Raw genomic sequence first — 22,334 nt, 5'->3', positions numbered from 1 at the left:
CCTCTTTGTTTTAAGAAAACATCAAAATCTACTTCAGGTTTTTTTAACCCCCAAAAATATATTTGGAGAGATTAGAGCACTGGGCCAGCACCCCAGGATATAAACCAGTGAAAGACATAGCTGATACCAAAAAGCACCACAAAGGAGTATAAAACAACCACATTTTGATTCTCCAAATTTATTTTTCCAACTGCATGAAATATTCACATAACACAACATGTGAACAAATCAATATTTTCTTTTATTAAACCAATGTTGATAATTCAGGTTTAGAAATTCTAGTATATTAGGTAGCTAGACTTAAAAAGGCACACAAATTCATGTTATTTTTATTAAAAGAAGCTGTGTACGACATTCAGAGCATACAGAGTCTGACGCTGGATTGTCTCCACACAGCTCTCAACATGGAGGTGGTTAAGAAGACTGCTAGCAGCTAACAGGGCTAACAGCGGTAATCTTGGGGTGGAACTGTGATGACGCTGTCGCCATTTTTGCGGTAACTGCCGTATGAGAGCAGTGCAGAGCGATGACGAATAGCTAGCCACTGGGATACACACACAGGATTCCCATGCACGAACATGCATGCACGACAGGACTGGCTACCACTGCTCTGATTAAAACAAAAAACTGAGAGGCTTGAATTAAAACAGAAGGCGTGACGTCTTTCTCTGATCAGGAAGCCGTTACCCCTCTTTATCTTTAAATAGATAGTTGTTTCCTGCTGTATTAATGCTCCGAATGTCGTATACAGAACCTTAAACAATCCACGTCAACTGCAGATGAGAGCATACAACCGTTATTTTTCCTGTTTTTAATAGTCGGTGGCAGTCATTAACACTGTAGTGGCATACTGCTGTTGGGTAAAGCATCATTATGGTTTGTACATCCCATGAAAGGTGACGGGCATGCTGCACTCCACTTCTGCCCTGGCGATCTCGGACAGATCCTTAGCGTTGAGGATGAGGAGGTATCCTGGTCTCTGAGAGCCAGGAGCCACCACGATGGTCAGCAGCACTCCTGAGGACACAGAACCAGATTATCATCCAACAGTTTCCATCAGAGTGAGTGTAGGATTAAATATCTTGTGTTTTTATGTTGCTTTTGACTCACCATCGTCCTCATCTACTCCATCGGGAGTCTGAACAAACAGGGGCTCTGAGGGGTAGGAGTCTGGTTCCTGCCATACCCAGGTCTCTTTAGTCTTCACATTCAACTTGCAGATCTACACACAATGAAATCAGTTAACGAAAAAGCTTCTACTCTGAATCACTTGCAACTGAAGCTATTTTGTTAACTTACCCTGTCTGGAATGAAATGGTTGAGACCCAGTCCGTAGGCATACGTGTAGTTCTTCCCTGCGTACCTCTCGTAGTTGATCTGAGGGAACTCAAAGGCTACAAAGGCAACATTAAAATAATGACAAAGTGAGAATATTTCCAGTATAAATTAATGTATTCACCATGACTGAGTAAGTTATATTTATTGTATTGTATTATGTGTCTGCACCTTGGCGAGGCCCGGAGAACAGCACCTCAGGCTCCAGCCAGATGGTCCCATCAGCATGCATCACCGCTGTGGCCGTGGTGTACGGCAGACTGACCAGGTTCTTCCCCTGCTCCTCCTGCATCGAGTCCGCAATGAGGTGAAAACAAACAACATGAGATTCTACATCTGGAGGTGGCTATTTGTGTGCTATGGAAGCCCAGTGTGAAGGAAAAAAATGTCCTGTAAGTCGTTAACCAACTGGAAACTTAAATAATAAAAATAATTAGTATCTCAGACTCATGCATGAGAATCTCAAAAAATGACTTAGTTTTTCGATAATAATAATAATAACAATAATAATAATAATAATAATAATAATAATAATAATAATAATAATAATAATAATAATAATAATAATATTAATGGTTTAGTATCTCAAAATAATGAGAAATTTTCAGAAATAGAGATTATTTTTTCCAAAATAGTTTTAAAAAATGATAATAATAACTTTATTTTTAAAAAATGACTTGGTATCCCAAAAGAATAATGAGAAAATTCCTCAAAATAATGAGATTTAAAAAAAAAAAGAAGGTCTTAGTATCTCAAAATAATTAGAAAGTTTCTAAAAATAATCTGTCTGAAATAATGACAAACTCTCTCAATATATCTATGTATCTCTAATGTATCTCAAAATAATGAGATTTCTCAAAAAAATATTGAGAAACTCAAAATAATAATCAAGTATGTGAGAAATAATGAAAACCCTCTTTAGAATAATGAGTTAGTGACACAGTCAGCCAAGTCAGATCAGTCATGTTCGTTTTCTGTTTGTTTTGTCATTGCCATGTCCTGTTTTATTTTGTAGTACTTAGCCCCTTGTGTCCCACCTCGCTGTAATTAGTCTCACCTGTATCTTGTTAACCCCGTCTCTCTCTGTGTATATAATCCCTGTGTGTTCCCCCTCACGTTGCCGGTGTCCTCTTGTCCTTGCATCCTTGTCAAGTAAGTCTTCTTGTGTATGACCATAGCCTTTACCTTTGATCTTACTTTTAAGCCTTCACCTTATCTGGATTTGTTTGCATGAATTTTTTGATTACCTGTGTACCGACACAGACTGCCTATTTGTATCGGCCCCCGTGTGAACTGTGCATTTTTGAGTCGTTCTGTACCCTACTGGTTGTGACTTTGAATCTCAAAATAATATTTGTAGATATTGTGTCAAACTTTCTTAAAATGCATACTTACTATATTAAAATAACAGGAAAGGACCTTTTAAGTATGTTGAGACACTACCTTGTTGTTTTGAGATAAATAGTTTGTAGTTTGTCATTATTTAGATAAAGTTTCTACTTATAATGGCTCAAATGATCTTTTTTTATTATATCACACTGGTTAAAATGGGCTAATGAGCAAAACAAGTGACTCGCCTTGTGGACGTCCAGGGGAATAACATATCTGCGGACCTCGGGCTGAGGTGCCATCATGGCCGCCTTCTTCACCTCTTCCCAGTTGGCTCTCAGGTTGGCCAACCACAGGTAGTTGTAAACAAACTCGAAACTGCACAGATGAACAGATCATGAACAACAATATCTCTGTACCAAACAGATCTGCAGAGGATGTGCAGAGAGGTTTTTAAAATAGTCCAACATTTACCCTTTCCATCCACAGAGGTCAACAACAATGAATCCTTGGTCCTCGTAGGTGTTGATGTGATGAAACATACCGATGGGTGCACCTTTGAACTTGTGATCAATGTACTCTCCTGGGTCCTTCCTGGCAATGTGGAACAAGGTCTAGAAAACACGCATGAGAAAAGATATCATGAGATTTCAGTGACGATGGTGATTATTATCAATGATTAGAATCACCAGAGGTGTCAGTCTACTGCTTGTTCTTACTCCTTGGCTCTCATTGGACTCGAAACAGTCCATGTAGTTGGAGCCTCGGATGCTCCAGGCACTCAAGAATTTGAGGAGGTTGATTTTCACCGGGGTCTCCACAAAGACAAAGTAGTTATCTGACATGCCGAAGCTGAAATTGTTGAGGAGACAATGTCAAAAGTTCCCACAAAAACACCAATGCTAAACAGATTACTGACAAAAATCCTGAGTCGGACTCACCTGTGCACGTAGGACGGCTTGAACCTCTCAGCGCTGGGGAACTGCACCACCACCTTGGACTTCTCAATGGGATCAGACTTATCTAAGAAAAAAACAACAACACCATTTTGAATTATTTTAATTTCTCAAGGGGACTGACCTCAAGAGAGAAAACATCCGTAATAAAACATTTCTCTTGGTTTTTTAAAAGGGTTCAGAGTGATTCATTTAACCCTGAATTTTCATTTAGCAGCATATTTTGGTTAACTAGAGGAACGGAGAGGTCACTGCTGTTAACTGCTGTTGTAATATGTGGTGATGCCAGTGAACCTTTCTGTGTGGGAGGGATCCTGACGATGTTGTAGGCCAGCGTCGCTCCTTTTCCCATGCAGTTTCCGATGTTATACACTGTGCCATCTCTCTCGATGTGAGGGTGGGCTGTCACTCCGTTAATGTTGATGTAGTTGCACATGTCAACCTGCATAGAAAAGATTTTACTGAGTTTTAAAATTAAGAAATGTAAAGTTCTTACATTTAGTGCTTCTATCATTTATTTTACACATAAAATTCTGCTATGTATTGACGTACCTTCTTCAGCGTCTCCAGGGTGTCAACGTTTACTTTAGTGATGTAGTTGGTTTCTGTTACAGCATAAAAATCCTCACCAACAGGGTAAACGTTCACCAGGCAGTTGTCTGTGACCTCAACACCCTTAAAGTAAGAGAAGAACCTGCAAACAAACAAAAAAAGATAACACAAAGGTAATGATACTGTCACGAGTTGAAAGGTAAGATGTAGCAGTGTGACAAAAGAAAATCAAATACATTTATTTGCTGGATGACTTTGCCTCCTTTAAAGAATCCAGAAAAAAAAACCCACCTTGAGAAAATGTTTTTGCAGGGATCAGGGTACGCAAATGTTCCGAACTCAGTGATCACCACGCGTTTCTCTGTGATGGCTCTCACGTAGGCATCTGTTCTCACAAACCTGAATGGAAGAGAAAAAAAAGTTTAATTAATTGATTCATGGATGTCCTTTAATTTTATAATACGTTTCTTGTTTATTATAATTGCTATTGATGAGAAAAGTCTGCACAGAATTTAAAATGGAGACCTGATGCACACACATGCTCAAGTTTCCGGAGGTTTATTTTGCTGCAACCCTGATGCCAAAAAAGATGTGATACTATGTAAAACGTAATAAAAACAAAATGCAATGATCTGCATATCTTTTTTAACATACATTCTATTGAACACAATACAGAGACAAAATATTTATTGCTCTAACTGATACAGTTTATTCATTTTTGTGAATATACACTGAATATGATGCCTGATCCAAAAACATTGGGACAGAGGCAGGTGTGATACATCATCCTTTCTTTGATCTTTTCTTGAATCCTTTCTTTGGGAACTGGGGAAACCATAGCTTAAGTTTTGCAAGTAAAATTATTTCTCAAGATTCACAAGAAGGCCCCCCAAAATCTTCAAGACTTAAAGACTGTCACCGTGGAAGAATGGGCCAAAATCCCATCTGTACACTGTGACATTAGTTCCTTACAGGAAGCATATTGAACAAACAAAGGCTCTTTTGAGTATTAAATACATTCAAATTAGTCTGTTTAATTGTTTTTTCCTGTGTCCACTTTTTTGCACATGATTTTCATTGATTGAAATATTACAATGAACGTATTTATTGAGTTAATACCAATGTCTGGTCTAAAGTATGTGAATAGCTGCATTGAAAAAAGTGTACTGAATTTGTCTTTTACTCATTTTATACAGATTTTCCCTGCAGTATATTAAAATAGATTTGCAATTCTTTATGTTTGTATTTGTTTTACAAAGCATCCCAACTTTTTGGAATCACGGTTGTAACTGGCAGGGATGTAAATTATACTTATACACTAAAAAATGTCAAAGTATTGTCCTTAATGTCTTACTTTCGGAAGTAGGTGACCTGGCCGTTCTTGAAGTCGAATTTGTGCATGAGGGCCTGACCATCGAAGAGGTGATAGAAAGGTTCATCTCCAACCTCAAAAAGCCCAGGTCCCAAACGCAGAAGACTTCCTTTCAGAAATGGGGGAATCCTACCTGCAAAACACCAACATAATAAAAACAAATCAGAGATTGTTTTGTCATGCATAGGTCTGTAAAAACAATGTTCTGTGTTCCCAGAAGAAACTAGAAAGATACTCCAGCTACAAGTGAATCTTCTGAACAATTCAATCAGTATAGGACTGTGGAATATTGTTCTCCTGCAGTCTATTTCTGTCTCAACGATGCAAACAAACCTGTCACTGTTGCTGGAAGAGGCTCTGCCAGCTCCTCGCATGTCTCAAAAATCTTCTTGTAGCCACCAGCTGGGTGTTCAAATCTGTTATCAAAAAGTAAAGACATCAACCAACACGGCAGCCAAGCAAATGAAACATAATGAAATTTCCAGCAAGTTAAATGTACGAGTCTGTTAGCTGAAGTCATTAAAAGCTGCATTGCTGACAGGTCATGCAGTTCAATCTTAGCTTTTAAATCCTTCAGGAGCTTAATCAGCTGCAGACAACCAGACCAGCGTAAAAGTCACAGGATCAAGTTAAAGAAACGTATATAGAATACTTCAATAACATTGTGGACAATTGCAAATCATGAAAAATTTAAGTTTTATTATGATGCCTCCAGTCATCAGTATGAGATAAAAACAAAGAATTACAGGTGTAATAGTAGTAATTCATCAGAAACTCACCGGCTGACCATGTTTCCTTCTTCTTGTGGCGCCACACAAAGCAAGCTATTAAGAAAACCTGTGGTCACTTCTGAACTGGACCTCTCTGGTCTCCCAGTGGATTTGGGGTATTTATTTGTCAAGTACCCGTCATGGCCACTGAAAATCTGCGCTGTAAACCTTTCTTCTGGCCAATCATGGCCCACCGTGAACAAGAATCCTATTGTGCCAATATCCTCTGCTGGATGACTCAATGGCAACCCCACTGAAACCGGATTTATTGCAGGGAATATTTATTACACAGAATAGGCAAAGATGTTGCAATTGTACATGTGATTTCTTTTTCAATTGAATCAATGGCTGTGCTTTGAGATATAGTTGAGCTGAGTCATACGAAGTACAGAATATTTCAGTGCAGGCTAATGATGCAGTGTACAGGACTATAAAAGCACATGCAGCAAGAAGACAGAAGTAAAAGTGGGTTTTAAAGTGACAAACAAGTTTTGTTTTAACATATCATTAGAGCTGTGAAATAATTCATGTTTACAATCATTATTAATTGCAGAATTCCACTGGTTAATCGTGATTAATCACATGTTTTCAATTCCATTATATTGCATTTCAAAACAGTTATGAAGTCTGTTTTTAAATGTTAAAAGAATTCTTACCAAACTGTCTTGATTAGGTTTCAAATGACAACAAACAAAATGCACAGGAGGAGCACAGGGGAGACTCGTGGGGACCCACAGAACCCATTTTCTTTCAGATAAGTCAGAGGTCAAGAGACTTTTGTGAAATGACCATGCTGTTTTTTCATCACCAAAATTTAGACTTGCTGTGGAGTGTTATTTAGCATTTTTACTGAGATGCTTTGGATTTCTAAGGTCTTCTATTTTCATATGATACCAGTATCATGATTCTAGCTTTAAAACTCAACCCGGTGCCTCCTCTTAAAGATAGGAGTCAACAGGTGATTAAAACGATTAAAAAAAATTAACGCATAAATTACGGACCCTAATAGCATCTCGATTAACTCTTTTATGCTGACAGCCCCAAAGTAATTGTTGATTGCACACAGTAATATCTATAGATTAATGACACCATCTGCGTTTGGATTGAAGACTGAATTTATGGCATAAAGGAGGCGTGTCAGGATAGCGTTTGTGTTTTCCCGGCAGCTATCCCCCATTACCAAAGAGTATCAGTGTAAGTTCTTTGCAGTTACTATCCACAGTAGCAGCATGGATGGATTACTGAATGGGCCTACTGGGCACAGGGCTAGTGACCCAAAGTGTTAGGGACCCCCCTGGCCTTCACCTGCAAAATGTCACTCAAATTAACAAATCTACCAGGACGAGACACAAAATTAGCACAAGCTGCAAAAAGACCACAAAGTGACACGAAATAACTACACAAATGCACAAGACAACCACAAAAAGACACAAAATGACAACAAAAAGAGAAAAACAACCAGAAAATACACAAAAATTCCTCAAAGGGACACATAACGACTACAACGACAAAACCACAAAAAATACACACCAACTCTAAAGGGACATAAAAAAACAAGAAAAAAAGAGGTTAAATCACCACAAAGTCTGTTAGTCTTGTTCCTAAGGAGAGGTGGTAGGGCCTTCACATGTCTGTGCCCAGGGGGCCACTGCCTCATTATCTGCCCATGAGTAGCAGAAATGGAAAGACAGAGCCAAAGTTAACTAGAAAACTGTGGTAGAAACAAAGCTTTGAGGAAAACAGAGTGATCTCATTGTCTTTGAAAAGTTGTCTGTTTCCACTTTAACTTAAGTAGCCTAATTTACAAATTTGTGTACAATCCTTATTAATAGTGAATTTATAGAAACACTGGGACCAAAGTGGCCAAATCCAAGCATCAACACTTTGATTGGATTAAAAAGGCCTAATAGTTTTCTGAAATAGTGCAGTTATAGAATGAGGATCTATTGTGAAACAACAATAACAACAGTAAGCCTTCACAGATATTATTAGGTCATCTTGTATAAAGTAATGGTTGCACACATGGCTAATTGGATGAAACATGGCCAGTTGTTCCTTGGTCTGAACCCAGAATGCCTTAACTTGCTTGTCTCAGTGCAGCTATAATCCAGGTGTAGGGATTATGTGCGACGTAGCCCGAGGACAAACGCTGCTTTGTTCCTCCTGGGAAAAAACACCATTAGTGGAGAAAGTTTCACCAGGAGCAGTTTTTTCAGTGGCATGGGTTGTGATGTGGCGTGCCTGTCAAGACATGCAGAACTGATCTTTACTAGCAATTTTTGAATAAAAATCTAGGATACTTATCAAAAAGGAAAAGACTCAGCTATCAATTACCACTCAGTGAGAGTGACAGACAATCAGTCATTGTCAGTCACCCCAAATTATATACACATATTACACAATTATATATTTCTGTCTGTTGAAACTATAGTTCCTGCAGCTTTCAACCACATTACATGGTGTTCATCTGTGAATAGAGGTTGCTTGTTAGACATAGCGGTTGTGATGACTTATAGAAATAATGACAACTGCAGATCTACAGATCAAACTCTATGCATGGGCGGATTATAAAACAAAGGGCCCTTGGGCACCAATATGCAAAAGGCCCCAACACCTCTACTACACTGGAGCAAGACACGAAGACCTTGTGATTGTTTAGCCTCTTTTTGTTGTTGTTCTGCATCTTTTTGTTATTTTTTGTGTCTATGTGTGTGTGTTTTTTGTGGTCAATTTGTAGCCATTTAAATACTCACTTTTGATTCCTTTTTTTTCTTTTATATTGTTTGGCGTCTTTTTTTGTTATTTTGTGTCTATTTGTAGTCCTTTTGTGCCTCTTTCGGATAATTTGGTTTCTCTTTTAAGGACAATTTATGTCCTTATTGGTCATTTTGCATCACTTTTGGAGAATTTGTTTCTCTCTGAGGTGATTTTGTGTCATTTTAAGTCTTATGTGTCTCTTTGTAGTCATTTTGTGTCTCTTTTGGATAATTTTGTTTTTCTTTTAACTAAATTTTTTGTCCTTTATGGTCATTTTGTCTCACTCTCAGATAATTTTGTGTCTTTTTTAGTCTTATGTGTCTCACTGTAGTCATTTTGTGTCTCTTTTAGATAATTTACTTTCTCTTTGAGGTAATTTTATGTTTTTCATGTGCCTTCTTGTGTCTCATTATGGTTGATTTTAAATCTAAAGGCAGATTTCCCTTTTTGGGTTCTGGCTGCATTTGATCCCCCACAAACAGCCCAATCTAAAGCTCATAAATGTAACTGCTATTTCCAGGGTCAAGAATAAACTTTGTTTCATGTTTATACAGAGATATACATTAATACAGTAAATGGAGTGGGTGATGTTGTATGTGGTAGAATATTTAAATTGTATATTTGCAGAAATTATCAGAATAGAAAACAGGTAAGAGATGTAACCATGGTAAAGATATAGATGCTTTATTTTCAATTACGTGCCTCTGTGTCCACATCCGCGTTTATTTACTGTATGGCAAGAAAGGGAGACCTCTGTTGGTTGACTGCAGGCTATTGAAACTTTTCCAACATAGTAGACTATCTAATTATCCTAAGAGAAGAGGGTAATTAGAAAATTATCCAAAACAGGGGAAAAAATCTCCAAAAAACAGTATTTATTAAAATATTTCAAAGAAAAAAAATCTAAAATAAATGTTTCACCCTCTCGTAATTATTTTTCTTGTTTGTTTTTGTTTTTAATTTTTGTTTGTTTGTTTTCTTGTAACTTTTTTGCTTTTTTTTGCTCATTTTAAAAACATGTCTTGTTAAGTTAGTCTTCACCTTCTCCCCATGTTTTTGAAATATTTTTTTTTTGGTTTTGTTTCAATGTTTTATTAAGAGCAGAAATTACATAACAGAGTACAAAAATGCAAGTATCGCCCTATTGTTTTTTCCTTAAACATATCAGGAACAATGAACATTTTCTCTGCATTAAAAAAACAACAACAACAACAAAAAAACAAAAAACAAAGAAACAAAAATAAAACATGTAAACATGAGTATTATCCAAAATAAAACAATAAACTGTCATATTATGGTGACAGTTAAGTGACAGAGTCTGGTTGTCAGTAAAGGATTACTATAGTAAAACTGTGTTGTAGTATTAAAAGAATAAATAAATAAATAAATAAATAAAATAAGATGAAAAAGAGTAACAAAAATAGAAATAAATACATACCTAATCAAATGAAATAGATGAATTAGTGGCAAAGTAAAAATAAAGATGCATAAATAAATTAATCAAAGAAGAAGGGTAAAGGGGGGATTAGTCTGGGGGCAAAATTGGTATGGAATTAAAATAGTTTAAGAAAGAACTCCATTTCAAAGAGAATATATTGGAATGGCCTTTCACTGCACAACGTATCTTCTCTAATTTGAGAAAGAACATAACATCCGAAATATTTTTTTTAAAGTGCTCAGGTCTGTACATCATTGGCTCAGGCTTTAAAGAGTTAATGAAGTTTCCACACCAACAGAGTTCAACCATACGCATGCGCACTTTGCTCTGGAATTACAATATGGCGGCAGCGTGAGTGTGTTGACGTAGTTGATAGCTAACAGTTAGCCTAGTCAGCTAATTAACAACAAACGAGCTGTTTCAATAACCGGCGGTTCACGGCGGCTGTGATACGAGTCTCGTGTTTAACGGTAGTGCTTGTCCGTTAAACGGCTGTAGTCGGTAAAATGAGTTACACCACGAAGGTGGTCCAGGTGACCAATGTGTCGCCGAGCACAACATCGGAGCAGATGAGAACTCTTTTCGGCTTTTTGGGAACCATCGAGGAACTGAAGTTATTTCCACCAGAGTGAGTTAAACTATCTGGTGATTTAATTTACATTATGAAGTCACAGAATAGCTGTATTTTTTTATAAACAGCCTGACTTCGATGAGTGGAAACGTATCTCGGCCTAACATGCTAACAGCGTAGCTAATAACCTTTTAGCTACCTAACAAGGCTAACTGATGCTATAATCACATTTATCGTAATTTGACCTGTTGAATATGTCTCAGTATCACACACACGAACAGAAACATTTCTTTAAGGGAGGTGTAACATGTAATGAAGGGGGAATTAAAACATTAGGGGCTTTAGAAGCCAAATTTGGCTTTTCTTGCGTTATTTGGGTAGCAACGCAAATAGTAATAATAAGAAAGTCTTTATAGAGCACTTTACATTCAAATAATGCAGCTCAAAGGGCTTCACAATAAAAAATGCAACACAGAAAACAAGATTGGACAATAAAAAGACATGATGATAAACTAGATATAAATGTTAAAGTGAAAATTACACTATAGAAAGACCAAACATAATAAGATAATTGATATTAAATAATATTCACAAGAATTTCAATAATTAAAAGCCAGACTAAATAAGTAGGTTTTTAGCTATTGCTTAAGAATGTTCACAGAGCCCGCAGATTATGAAAAATAAGTAATCAGTAATAATAAGTAAAAATCAATGTAAAAGAGAGAGAGAAAATGATCAACATTATAGTTTTTCAAAAAGGGAAAAATGTCCCCAAAAAAGATCAGAAATTTGGTTGTGTATGTATGGAGAGAAAAAAATGAGACAAGTCGTTTTGGATCTATTGTTTTTTACTTTACTCTCACAATTTTCTTGAGAAAGTTTTACATGATTTTGCCGAACAAAGTCACAGTATTCACTTACTATCAAACAATTCCTCCTTTCTATCATGATCTTAACTTGTCACATAATACGCAATTATTTTAGGCCTTGATTTATCTATTGATTTGTCTATTGAATATTTGAGAAATCATTAAAAGTTTCTGTCAATATCATATCATTTTGACAACAATAGTGTTTGACTGATTCTGGTCTTAATTTTATGTTGATAATTTACAACATTCACATTTAGTGTAATTAGACATTTATTGTTTCTAAGTAGTCATTGTTGCTATTGCTTAAACCCAGCCAAATGTCCCTGCACCCCTGTGTTATCATATTTCAGTATTGTGTGTAGACATGCTTTTTTTGGGGCGTGTACTGCATTTTCTTATTTTCTCTAAAAATTAAAGTGCCAAATCCACAATTCAGTGCATAACAATGCAAGTGGGTAAAATTGGATCCCACAAAATTGCCAGATGATAGGATAAAAAAAAGATGCATCGTTTAGATTATTGATTGTGACTTAATGCTGTTTGATTTAATGTTTGTGACTTCCTCAACAGTGATTCTCCGATGCCGGTGACGTCACGAGTTTGCTTTGTGAAGTTCCAGGAGCCAGAGTCTGTCGGAGTTTCTCAACATCTGACTAACACCGTGTTTGTGGACAGAGCATTGATTGTGGTCCCATTCGCTGAAGGTTTGTCACATCATTATTTCTTCGTATGAGTGGTACTTGTTGATTGAATGGCATGAAATGTGAAAATGTAAAAGAGTAAAAAGGATTTCATCTATCCCATTTGTGAATTGCACAAGTCAGCTCACCCTGGTCTGTTTATAACAGCATTTTAAGATCATTTCAATGATATCGGTAATGCCATTCCCTCCCATTGTCTAAAAGAAGTGCTTAAAGCAGACCTATATTGTCAGATTTTTGGTATACTGTGGTGTCACTAGCTAGATTTGATTAATGTGGGGAAATACATACTGAGTGATATGTCTCTTCCTAAAACAGTCATTTGTTTTGTATTTAGAAAGCGCAGTATACCAAAATCTGCTGTACAGACATTTAAAGAGCAGGAGGTGAACAGTCACAAGCTGTGGGTGCCACAGTGAAGTGAAGTAGTTTAAACTCTTAACCATATGCATTTTATTTTCTCCCCCATATTGGACTATCCTCTGTTAAACTTCTCTCTGTTATTTGTGTGTGTGTGTGTATGTGTGTGTGTGGTTTTTGTAGTGAAGAAGGCAAAAGCAGCCCCCTCGTTGATGGCTGAAAGTGGTCCTCTGCCTGCCAACAGGGGATTGTAGACATTTGCAAAGGCCAGCAAGCATTCAAGTCCCACCCCGCTCTTTTTGTGTCCTCTGTTCTTTCTCTGCCTTCTCTTTCTCTTTCCTTCAGTCTAATTTATCTTTTCTAGGTGGTTTAGTTTAGAGTATAAAGGTCAGATATCGGGGACGTAGCCTGAAACGGTGCTCATTTTGCATTGTTTTGCAACATTTTTTAATGCTGCTTAGCCATTTTACGGCTTAAGCATTGTTCCTAAACAGATAAGGCTGCTAATATTCTTCATTTTTTGATGGCAGCAAACCCCACGAAAAGACCATCATTTAACTATTAAAACCACACCAGTGACGTTGTTGCACTGAGTGACTTTTTTGTTCAATAGATGAACGAAGGCTCTGTAGTTTATTTTAAGTCAGTGCCACTGGCATGCCCTGCAGCCGTGAATTCTTGCTAGCATGCCAAACGTGTATTAATCAGCTGCTTAAAATAGTCCCAAACAAATGCACTATTCTGTCCTGTACTAGTCACTTTTGCTGTAAAATACTGTTGAAAACGTAACATTTTGTTAGAATTTAAAGGATATATTTGTGACCTTTCTTCAGTGATTTTAGTGGTAACAAATAGGATTGTGGCTGAGAGCATAAAATATTGATGATAACAGTGAAACATTTAATATTATCAGCCTTATCTTATAAAAATGTGTAAATTCACTTTTGAAAGAAAAATATTTGAAAATTAGTTATTTGGCTTTGCTGGTAAAAGCCTATACAAAGATACCGGATGTTAATATTCACTAAACACTGAACATACTGAACATACACTAAACATACTTACCTACATATGTGAGCAGCTAATTTTGCGACTTAAAGGAATATTCACCCACAAAATACCATTTGTAAATCCATAAGTAATGCTGTGTCACCTTGAATTTGTTAAGAAAACTTTGTTTTTCTTGCATGCCTCCATAGAAAATGGAAAACATTGATTTATTGGGCACCGCATTTAACAAGAAAAAACTTCATCAAAACATCTGTTTGCAAATTTTCACCCAACTCGTGCAGTATAATCCAAGTCTTAATTATCCAGTCACATGCTCAGTACTTCCCAAAGACATTTTCACATAAACATTACTATTTAAATCTGAAGTGTAAGTGAAACTTATTAATGCGCTTTTTAAAGTCAGACTCTAATATTAAAGTTTTTAAAAATATATATATATATATATGTTCAAAAATATATGTGTTTTGGAAGTACTGATTATACGACTGGATAAATGAGACCTGGATTATTCTGCATGAGTTAAGTGAGAGTTTGCAAACAGATGTTTTATACTTTAATGTTTTATAGTTTTTCTATTGTTAAACATGGTCCCCACCAAAAAAAATCAATACATTCACAGGTTTTTGCAAAAGCATACAAGAAAAACACAGTGTTCTTTATGAATTCAATGTGACTGGCATGACTAATTGATTTACAAAACGTCATTTTGTGGTTCAGTTTTCCTTAAACAAAGGTGCACTAGTCAATGATTGGTTATCATAGATAATAGGCATACATCCTAACTTGTCTAAGATGCCCACCCGACATGACACAATGCTGGTAAAATCTATTCTCTTTAACAGTGGTCTTTTTTTGTTGTTGTGTTTTACAGTTCTTTTTCCTGGCTCAGCCAGTCCTGTAAACCAGGCCCTGCTGAAAATACCATCCAACAGTTTTGTCTCCTGCAGCAATTTCTCTCTTCAGTGTGCTTTTTTTTTTTATTTAAATGTTGTCATTGTTGTGTGTCCGTATTTAGGCCATGTCTCTTTGTGAAAGAGTTGTTTTGGGGGTGGATTTACTGTGAGATGATTATGAGGTGTTACATTGTTAAATTTGGCTCATTGAAATCAGTGGCGTATTGCAAATAACAATGATCAAATTAATTTAATTTGGACTGTGGTAGCACAAATTAATCAAACCAGTCATCCTCTGCCTAGGTTTGGTTGATTGTTGCAGTGGCAGGTAAGAATATCAGAATAATGATGTACAGCAGACACGCTACCATTCTGAATTCTGCTATTGTCATTTAGTACATAATCACTTTATGCCTTGACATTTGTGTTTTTGGTAAGTAAACACTGATAGCTTGTAAAGTGTTCTTGCCAAATCCCTAAATTTCTCTCTGTTGTGTGTATCTCGATTTTTCTCTGTGTGCTTTTAGTAGCGAAGCCGCCAGCGTGAGTCGCTTGTTTCAGTAAACGTCTTAATGAAAATTGAGGGCTCACCCAACGGGAGAAGCAGCTGTGCTTGCTAACGTTTGGTTCATGACTTAAAAAACACGTTCAGGTGATATATTCTTGGCAGTGTTCATTGGAGTAGTGTGATATATTCCAGCAATAGTTATGTCACTGCAATGATTATGTTAAGGGAACTCTTCTGTGATCTGTAAGGTAACCATTTTGTTGAACCTATAAGAGGAATTGCAGTGTGAAGACTTCATCTCTGTAGTTGATGTGTGTGAAGATGTCTTTCTCCTCTAATGCCTGCTTTTATTTTCCTGTAGGATCTATTCCAGATGAGGCGAAAGCTTTGTCACTGTTGGCGCCAGCAAATGCTGTTGCAGGGATTCTGCCTGGAGGAGGACTTCTTCCTACGCCCAATCCCATCCCCAATCCATCGGTAAGACTTCAAACTCTCTGATCATGGAAAATTATACTGTTTAATAAGACATTTGTAAAGCACCTCTTATGCATGAAATGCAGCTCAAAGTGCTTAACAGGATGGCTTAAAAACAAACAAAACAATGGAAAAAGCAATTCATAAAAATAGAGTGAAAGAAAAATAAAAGCAGAAATGAAAGAAGGAAAAACAGTATCAGAGAAAGATAAAAATATTCACATTCACACAGCTTCATGAATACCCCCAGGGGAAATTCAACAACTTGCTTTGTACACATACAGAAACATGTAGACATGAATACATTAGTAATAAATAAAAATACAAATATTCCAAATAGTTCAGTGCAATAAAGGCATTTATAAATAAAATACATTTTTATCATCAATAAAATAAAATTTAATATAAAAATAACAATAACAGAAAATTTTAAAGACAAATCTCAGAGGGAATAAAAGATTTGAAATGGTGTTTAGACTTAGAAGCTCTAAGACTCTACTGCGCTCAGCACTGAAGTATGACGTCGAAAATCCACTGATGTATGAGAAAAACACGCATGAATACCAGTGTGACTGTACTCACAGCTGAGTTAGGACCACATATGAAAGTGGCTCAGATCTGATGAGAAAACAATCGTGTTTCTGTGTACACAATACTCTGAAAATATCAGACCTGCGTTGCATGAGAGCAGAAAAATTGGATTTGGGCCACATCTGCTTGTTGTGTGAACTTAGCCTGAACATCTTACCTCAGAGTCGATTTGGCAAACAGTTACGGAGCTTCATGTCACGTGGTCTTCATCAGCAGATGGAGTTTGCTCAGTTACTTTAAGAACTTCTCGTATATGTTAATAGTTTTTGTCTTGATTTTGGAAACTGCAGCTGACAAAACAGTCTCACCTCAAAAATGTAATTTTTTTAGTGGAATTTGAGTTTCTTATTAAAAATGAAAAAAAATTACATATTTTAATAGGTGGGTGAAAAATTAAGGTCTGCAGTTAAGAAAGTGCCAATTTTTCACTTTTGAAAATATTTATATTAACACCAATATGTGTTCATGAGCACTTGTGCGAAGTCACGATCTCCACGTTAGACGTGGATAACAGAAGTGTCTTTACATGCCTGTGTGTGTGTTTTCATTCCAGATGGGAGGGAACCCTTTCGGTGTACCCAACATGGACGCAATGGCTGCTTTTGGATTCCCAGGACCCAACATGAATCCTCAGGTGAGAGGTTTTATTGAATGACACTGACATGTAAATATTTTCCCAAAACTTTTGAAGTTGAATATGCAGTACATTTTGATAAAACAATTCTTGACTCTTCTTCCACTGTTTTCCCAGGCTGCCGATCAGCTGTTAAAGTTCATGACAGATCCAAAGTGAGTATGAAGACGCTCCTTTGTCCTCTGAAAATTGTGCCTGAATGCAGTTTTAAGTAACAGTTTAAGAAAGAGAGGCGTCGGCGTGTTTGTAGTTATGATGAGTCAACTAATTGATATTCTTTTGTGCAGACTGAATCCTTTGGCTGCAGGCTTAAACCTCAGCGCGAGCCTGAAGGCTGACGCATCTAATAAGGAAATCGAAGAGGCCATGAAGAGAGTCAGAGAGGCCCAATCGCTCATTTCGGCTGCTATTGAACCGGGAAGTGAGTGCACTAAAGTTTATAATGACCTTTTTTGCCAAGAAGTTGACTTTGCAGTCTATTATTTTCGCAGTCCTAATCTTTGATACATTGTACCCTGACAATATTTAACAAGATTCTTTTTGTCCTGCAGATAAGGAGAGCAGAAAGAGGCACTCCCGCTCTAGGTCCAGGTCCAGGAGGAGGAGGTCCGGATCACGTTCGAGACACAGGTGATAACTACTGTAAATTATCTGAAGAGTCGAGATGGAGAAGCGTCCCTTATTTTTAAAAGAGTGAAGTTAAACGGCGTAAATGTCTGGTTGCAGGCGATCCAGGAGCAGATCACGGCGGCGCTCATCCTCCAGAACCAGGAGGCGCTCCAAAAGCCCCCGCAGGAAACACACTGACTCCAGGGATAGAGGCAGGCGATCTCCCAGCAGATCCAGGTGGGTTAAAAATCCAAATGCTTAAGGTGATGTTTGCTCTTGTATGTCATTAATTTTGGATACATGAGTAACGACTGTGTTTTAATATACTGGCCCTGTGTCACTTTAAGATAATATAGGAGTGATGATTATATTTTCCATTCATTATTCTGTCAAGATGGTGTGCAGTGACAGCATAGTGTTTGTTGAAACCACTGCTTACTCTCTTAATGCATTTTGTTTTGTTTTCAAGTTTTGTTTCTTGTAGTTTTTTTTTCTTTAACTGTTCCTGTTTATGTTTTTTAAAAAGCAATTAAAAGTAAATTACAAAACAACCCCATCCAAATGCTGTACCTCAAGTCTGCTTTATGTCAGTAAAAGTTGTAATTGAGGCTGTCTGAGATCCTAAATCAGATTTCTTACATAAAATGTATCTACAGAGATAGAAAGAAAGACGATTCAGGGAGAAGAAGATCCAAAACACCACCTAAAAGCTACAGCACAACCAGAAGGTCACGCAGCGAGGAGAGGTGAGTACAGCAAAATATTCTGTGTGCTCAGGAAAAAGACAGTTGAAAGTGTATTCAAGCTTTTATACTGCGGAGACTGAGCCCTTTCTTTCCAAGCACTCAGCTTTTTGTCCTGTTGTGCCACACAGGAGACGCAGGAGAAGTCGAAGCAGCAGCAGATCTCCTAAAAAATCTCCTAAAAGGAGAAACTCCAGGTCTCCATCTCCTCGAAGGTTGGTGTATTGATATAATGAAATATTTGAGGATAAAACCAGCTTCTTATCACTGCACACCTATTTCAACTTTCTCAGGAGATGCATTCTTTAACCAAAACAGGGCCAGATGCATAAGCAATGTGCATGCACAAAATGTGCACTAAGGCCTTTTCAAACACACAAACCGATGGTTTTCTGTGACACAGTTTTAGGCGTTATTTAACACAGTTTTACGCATCTGGCCCTGGAACTAAACGTGAACAATGTGTAATTTTTACTTTGATCGAGAACCAAATAAACTAAATGTCTTTGTGTATCTGTGTGTGGATACACCCTGGTCACTCTATGTCACACCTGACTTTTCCTCTCCAACCTCCACAGGCACAAGAAAGAAAAGAAAAGGGATAAGGAAAGGGACAGGGAACGCAAGAGTGATAAAGATCGCAGTCGCGAGGAACGTGAACGCTCCACCAGCAGGAAAAAGAAAAGTAAAGACAAAGAACGAGAACGAGAGCGTGACAGGAAATCAGACGGAGAGAAAGGAGATGTCAAGGTCAGTATCGTAAATTAAAGAGTCTTTAATCTGACACACTTACTGTTAGCAGGGCTGCTCTGATGTAAACCAGACTCGGACTGTTTGTTTTAAAACGTCACATCCATCCGTTTCCTTCCGCAGATCACCAGGGATTACGATGAGGAGGAACAAGGCTACGACAGCGAGAAGGAGAGGGAGGACAGGAAGGATTCAGACGACTCTGCCATGTCTCCTCAGTCTGTAGAAGGTAACGGCACAGCGCGACTTGTGAAACACGCCAAAGTTAACGGAGCCGACGATCGCCATGAAGAGGACATGGACGTCAGCGACTAAACGGTCCGTCCTTCTCTGTCCCTCATTATCCCTCCATTTTGGTTGTGAACATGTTACGACTTTTATTCCCCACTGGAGTAAATCTAAAATGTGAAGTGAGTGTCAACTGTAGTTTTTTGCACAGAAGAGGCGTGCAAAAGGCAGAGAAAAGGCAGAAAACGTTTTTTTTGCAAAATTTCACTGCAGAACTGTCATTTTTGCAGTTTGCCGGATGACATCGTCACATTGCTTTAAGTACCCACATGCTTTTTGCCTCTACTAACGTAGTCGGTTAAAACTGGAAGTAGGCTTGCTTTGCTTTTCTTGAGCTTGTGTTGTCGGGTTTCGTCACTTTTTCACATATTGTATCTTTTACATTTTTGTTGTCGTGGTGTGTTGTTGAGGCATCTTCCCCCAACTTCTCAAAACAGTTAATGCATTTGTTTGTTCTTTGAGAGTGTTGATTGTTTTATCAAGGATTTCTTTTATAATAAAGCCTATTTGAAGAACCAAGACTTTGACAATTTTTTTCATAGGTTACAAACACCAGATGAGCTTAAATAATAGCATAATTAATCATCAGCAACTTTTTTTTAATAAAAAAAAGAATCCTTAATATAAAATATTCTGAAGTTCCAGCTTCGTAAATGTAAAAAAATCCTTGCAGATTTTCTCATCTAAAATAAGATTTAAAAGTAGAGTCAGCAATTCTGGAGTTTAGTATGTTAGCATGTGCCAGATGTCCCTTTCACTCCTACTGCTTTTCTCTCTCTCTCTCTTCTCTTTCTGATTGGCTGGAAAAAAATTTGTGTGCCTCAGCCGAGCCACTTCATTTGTGACCTGTTTTCAGAGCAAGGACTGTATGAACACTTGTTTTTTTTCCCAGCATACACACCGACAGCTCGCCTACTGTGAGGAGATATTTGCTGAATTTAACAAGTGTACTGGATTAGAATCACTGGCTCCACCTTTAACTGAATATCTTTGGGGTTTAAATGGTTGGCATTGTTAACTATTTATTGACACTCTAGACTTAAAAAAAATGAATCAAGAAAAAGTATTAAAAATGTAAATAATTAGAATTTGCACCCTAAACCAGACGCAGATGTCTGTTAGGGTACCCTAACAAACATATTTTATCACATTACTACAAAAAAACACAAAAAATTCAAATTGCGTAAAGCAGTCACTTAATGCTTTGTATTTAAATGTAACTTTGTTCAAAAAATAACTTGCTTTATCCATGCAGTGGTACATGGAACAGATAATTTGTGAAAAAAAATCATTTTCATCCTCATGGTGCAACTTGATGAATTTGCAAAAATGCACTGTGCCTGCAAAAAAAAAAAAAAACCCAACCAATCAAAGTCAAAAAGTCTCTAACTCTGCTATCAATCACTGCTTGTGAACTGCAGTCAACTAGGCAGATCAAATATAAATTATATTACTGCATTTACACTAATTGTACTAATTGCACTAATTCTCACGTTAAATGTTTGCAGACATATTTAAAATGATAAAACTTGCTCTGGCAGGTGGGCAGTACTACATATGTATCATAATTTGTTTCTAAAAACATATTTTATGAGGAAACCAGGAAAGGAAATATGAAAAAAGACTTTAGTGTATACGCATAGGCATGAGCATTAAGAATTATTAATGTCAAACCACATTCATCCTGCAAACTCTTACACGAGATTTAACTAAACCCAAGCAATCAACGCTTTGTTTTCAGTGTCCTTTGTCTGTTTATTTTTGCTTTATTTGTATAAAAAAGTATCTTTATATCAATTATTGTCGTTGCTCTTTTACTGTTATCCAATATCCAATCCATTATCATCGCTTTGCTGACTTTTATGCTCTAAGTGTTGAATGGCTTTCCTTCAGACAGATTCTTGCAGATGCCGGTAGAAACACTATGAAGAGGCACTGATGTCTTTCACAGATCATCTGTCTCATGTTCTTCTGTCAGGTGTCACGGCACATTGTCCATATTACCTGTCCTGCGTGGCTGTCAGACTATGAGGGCGGGGCTTACCTCACAGTAGTCGAGCGTGTAGGGGGCGCGTGCCCAGGTAATCAGAGGTGATTGGAGCCAGGTGTGTGGGCTACAGTGGATGAGATGTTTGAAGAGTGCTGATGGGAAAACAAACTGTTGACGTCTTTTCTTTTTTCCCCGAAGTTTTTGTTTTAAGTTATTGCTTGCGTGTTTAATGTCAACAAATAAAACTGGAGGACCGGAGCTACGTAGTGTGGGACTTCAGCTGACCGAGCGACGCCGTCAGAGAGCCACCGGGACCGGAAGGCAACAGGTAGGCTCACGAGCTCACTCTCCGGTTAGAAACGCGGGGTTCCTTCGGTCCTGGAAAACTTTTAAAAGTCAGGGAATTTCCTAATCTTATTTTCCAGGCCTGTCAAAGTAATGGAATTAGAAAAAAAGCATGAAAAGTTTCGAAAAAAAACACATTTTGTTGTCCGTAATGAAAATATTACAGTAATATTCCGTGTATAACCCCCCCCCCCCTTTTTTTAATACGCAACAACATTTTTTGTTTTTATTATTGGTCCTTCAGAAGTCATGGAAAAAGTTCTGAAATGTTATCCATGAAAATGTGCGGGAAACCCTAGACGAGTGTTTGCCAAAGTAAAAGTATGAGTTACCCAGGGTTGTTTTCGTGACACAGGTTATAGTGACAGTTTCATCAAATGTGAAAAAAACAAAACAGTGGTGGAATGTAACTAAGTACGTTACTCAAGCACGCTACGAGTACTCTCGAGGGAAATGTACTTTTTACTTCACTACGTTTATGTGAC

General features: G+C 37.4%; 2 protein-coding genes across 3 annotated transcripts; one reads left to right on the top strand and one right to left on the bottom strand.

Moving 5' to 3' along the window:
- Positions 1 to 158: 158 nt before the first annotated feature.
- Positions 159 to 6,464, bottom strand: rpe65a (retinoid isomerohydrolase RPE65 a). The gene is made up of 14 exons (XM_042497496.2): positions 6,324 to 6,464; positions 5,878 to 5,960; positions 5,527 to 5,677; positions 4,464 to 4,571; positions 4,173 to 4,314; positions 3,915 to 4,062; positions 3,606 to 3,687; positions 3,384 to 3,516; positions 3,139 to 3,278; positions 2,913 to 3,042; positions 1,507 to 1,621; positions 1,300 to 1,394; positions 1,111 to 1,222; positions 159 to 1,017 (listed from the first exon to the last, which is right to left on the bottom strand). Exons 1-14 carry the CDS (start codon positions 6,332 to 6,334, stop codon positions 872 to 874), a joined length of 1,596 nt encoding a protein of 531 aa, XP_042353430.1. The 5' UTR covers positions 6,335 to 6,464; the 3' UTR covers positions 159 to 871.
- Positions 6,465 to 10,832: 4,368 nt separating this feature from the next.
- Positions 10,833 to 20,033, top strand: LOC121951386 (uncharacterized). Of its 2 annotated transcripts, XM_042497686.2 has the most exons (12): positions 10,833 to 11,137; positions 12,523 to 12,656; positions 15,787 to 15,902; positions 17,044 to 17,124; positions 17,242 to 17,279; positions 17,412 to 17,545; positions 17,676 to 17,754; positions 17,851 to 17,970; positions 18,390 to 18,479; positions 18,608 to 18,691; positions 19,055 to 19,226; positions 19,350 to 20,033. In XM_042497686.2, the coding sequence occupies exons 1-12, from the start codon at positions 11,016 to 11,018 to the stop codon at positions 19,539 to 19,541; spliced, it is 1,362 nt and encodes a 453-aa protein (XP_042353620.2). In that variant the 5' UTR covers positions 10,833 to 11,015; the 3' UTR covers positions 19,542 to 20,033. The 2 variants fall into 2 exon arrangements, with proteins under 2 accessions (XP_042353620.2, XP_087941718.1); XM_088085592.1 differs by lacking the exon at positions 10,833 to 11,137 and having other exon boundaries at positions 15,445 to 15,902.
- The last annotated feature ends 2,301 nt before the right edge of the window (positions 20,034 to 22,334 follow it).

The sequence above is a fragment of the Plectropomus leopardus genome, chromosome 12 (assembly GCF_026936395.1).
Source record: "Plectropomus leopardus strain MGB_pleo_1.0 chromosome 12, ASM2693639v1, whole genome shotgun sequence".
Lineage (NCBI taxonomy): Eukaryota > Metazoa > Chordata > Actinopteri > Perciformes > Serranidae > Plectropomus > Plectropomus leopardus.
Note: the sequence above shows the minus strand (reverse complement) of the source record. Positions and strands in the feature narration are given on the sequence as shown.

Bases quoted from the DNA above. Each gene is read 5' to 3' on its own strand.
- rpe65a (XM_042497496.2), bottom strand. The intron at 4,315-4,463 runs GTGGGTTTTTTT...GTTTGTTTGCAG, and splicing joins TGCAAAAACATTTTCTCAAG to GTTCTTCTCTTACTTTAAGG. The intron at 1,018-1,110 runs GTGAGTCAAAAG...CTGTGTCCTCAG, and splicing joins TGGAGTAGATGAGGACGATG to GAGTGCTGCTGACCATCGTG.
- LOC121951386 (XM_042497686.2), top strand. From the start codon at position 11,016: ATGAGTTACACCACGAAGGTGGTCCAGGTGACCAATGTGTCGCCGAGC. The intron at 17,125-17,241 runs GTGAGAGGTTTT...CTGTTTTCCCAG, and splicing joins GACCCAACATGAATCCTCAG to GCTGCCGATCAGCTGTTAAA. The intron at 17,280-17,411 runs GTGAGTATGAAG...TCTTTTGTGCAG, and splicing joins AAGTTCATGACAGATCCAAA to ACTGAATCCTTTGGCTGCAG.